Here is a 2,391-nt window from a genome sequence, read left to right as displayed (position 1 = left end):
ACACAACTCAAATTTATTCGACAAAAATTGGCTTGCTCTTTATGTTTACAGCCTTGATGGAGATGCGCCTCAACGGGTAATCGGTCTCTTAGCTATAGATGAGAAATTTAGCCAGTGCGGTACAACCGCTAACCTGGGATTTTTAACGTGCATCACGCAGTAGTGATCACACGAACGCGTGCCGGTACGAAACTCATCCAGATCGAAACGGGCGGGGGCGGCGGGGATCGAACCCAGGAGGTTCCCAGCGCAAGCTTTCGCTCCACGCTCCGAGCTGAGACGCGTTAGCCCATTCGGCCACTTCCTCCCCTTATTTATTCGACAACGGAATGGCTTATACAGGTATCAAATCCTACACAAAACACTAGAGAGGAGAGAGAAAAAGAAAAATGGGGATTCCCCGTTTCTTTCTCTCGTCTCTAGCTCGAGATCGGATTCAATGATTGCGGCCAAGGGCCGTCTCGGAGTTGCAAAACGCCAGCATAAGATGGCGCCACCTTTCGAATCAAACTTCATTGCCCAGTGGGTATCTGTATATCGCCACAAACGCCACCCCCGTAAATCCTCACTTTGGCGGTGGTGGCGCCGTCGCGACCGCCTGTAGTCTCTCCCGAAATCCTCACTGTGACGTTGGTGGCGCCATCGCGACCGCCTGTAGTCTCTCCCCAAATCATCACTTTGGCGGTGGTGGCGCCATCGCGACCGCATGTAGTCTCTCCCGACATCCTCACTGTGGCGTTGGTGGCGCCCTCTCCACCCCCTCTGGGCTCTCCAGGTATCTCCCTCAGCGCCTACCGAACGAACTGACGCTGCCTCCGACATTTGACCTTGAATATATGTAGGTGTCGTCAACGATGGCATTATCGATGGCAGTTGAACCACCCAAGGATTGGCGAAACTGAAGCGAAGGGTTTTCTTCTCCGTCGACGCGTCAGAAGATATATCGTTGAACGTGCAGAAGGGCCAGATGAGCACTTCTTTGTGGTGTTCATAGGCTGAGTACAAGCTGATGTCTCTCACAAGTTCTTGAGGAACGCGTTCTAGCGTGAGGAGATACTGACCAAACTTGCTAGCCTGATCACTCGACACACTTGCCGACACAAATTGCACAAATGGAACCGTAGGACCGGTATTGCGATAGAACTTGACACCCCGAAAGAAGGTCCCTTTAGGGGCAGAGAACGGGGAGAACGGCGGCAACTTCTCGAATGCACGAATGAGAAAATACCAAAGACTCTTGTACGGAAAGGCGTTCCAGCTCGCTTCGGTTGCACTAGCACGGCGGCAGTAGTCATTGAACCTTTGCCACACATTTGTCTTGAGCGTGTAACATATAATGGCCACGTAGCACTCTTTCTCCGAAAGGTTCCAGGAATGAGACTTGTGGCGCACACGTTTCGTCTCGTACCGTTTCTCGGCTTCTTCCCATGCTTGTCCATAAGTTGGGTTGATCTTACATGCACATTCTTTCGAGCGAATTTCGTTCGCCTTATCCAAGCTCAACTGTTTTGCTGCTTGAAAGTAGTAGCGAAGTCCACTGTGGGAATCATCACAACCAAAATCCATAATCGTTTGTCGGCCTGACTCAACGCTTACACCAAGTGGCCACAGCCGACACGAGGCGTCACATTTATGAACGTATCTAAACGTCGCAGAGTTTCGTTTGCATGCGATAGTGAGATATCTGTTGCCACGGGAAGCAGACGGAACGTTAAAGGGAGGAGCAGGTTTCCCCCTCTCTTCTCCAGCGTTCCGTCTGCTCCCTCTTCCCCGGCCTTCCGTTCCTTCGCCCTCAACACGGTAGCGCTGCCAACGTTGCGGAGCTACTAAACCAACGCTTCTTTTTGCGCCTGTAGGTCGTGCGGCTGCGGATGTGACGTATTTTCGTGACGTCGCGCCGCTTCTTCGCTCCTTCCGAGCGCGCACAAGAAAGTTGGATGATTTCAACTTCTTCTCAACGCGCACAAAAACGCGCGGTGACGTAGTAGGGCGCTCCTGTGTCCCGGCCAATCGGTGGAGGGCAAGCTAGTTCCGGCTCCGCGTTTCTCGCCGTCTGGCTGCCCTCTCCTCCCCCCCTCCCCCCCTTTTATTCTCTTCCAACATGACAACGCGATCTCTCTCTCTCTCTTTCTCTCGCCGTCTGGCCGGCCAGTCTGTCGCAGTTGTACTTTGCTTGTGCGCTCGTGCCTGCGTGCGCGCGTGTGCGCTTGCCCGAAGTTTCGCCCGTTCAAACCAAAGCGCACGGTTCTGACTCAGAAAGCGCGCCCGGAAACAGCAAAAACGCCACGAAATGCGTCACATCCGCAGCCGCACGACCTACAGGCGCAAAAAGAAGCATTGGTTTGGATCGCGCTTAACTCTCCTCACGTTCGCACTGTTGCGTTTGACTGG

The 2,391-nt window shown here is 53.3% G+C and overlaps 1 protein-coding gene across 1 annotated transcript; it reads right to left on the bottom strand.

Moving 5' to 3' along the window:
* Window positions 1-219: 219 nt before the first annotated feature.
* LOC115312556 lies at window positions 220-1,628 on the bottom strand. Its single transcript, XM_029971360.3, has one exon. It carries the CDS (start codon window positions 1,564-1,566, stop codon window positions 346-348), a length of 1,221 nt encoding a protein of 406 aa, XP_029827220.3. The 5' UTR covers window positions 1,567-1,628; the 3' UTR covers window positions 220-345.
* Between the last annotated feature and the right edge of the window lie 763 nt (window positions 1,629-2,391).

Source organism: Ixodes scapularis, unplaced genomic scaffold (genome assembly GCF_016920785.2).
Source record: "Ixodes scapularis isolate PalLabHiFi unplaced genomic scaffold, ASM1692078v2 PGA_scaffold9__187_contigs__length_104089568, whole genome shotgun sequence".
In the NCBI taxonomy this organism is placed as follows: Eukaryota; Metazoa; Arthropoda; class Arachnida; order Ixodida; family Ixodidae; genus Ixodes; species Ixodes scapularis.
This window is presented reverse-complemented; position numbering and strand designations above follow the sequence as displayed.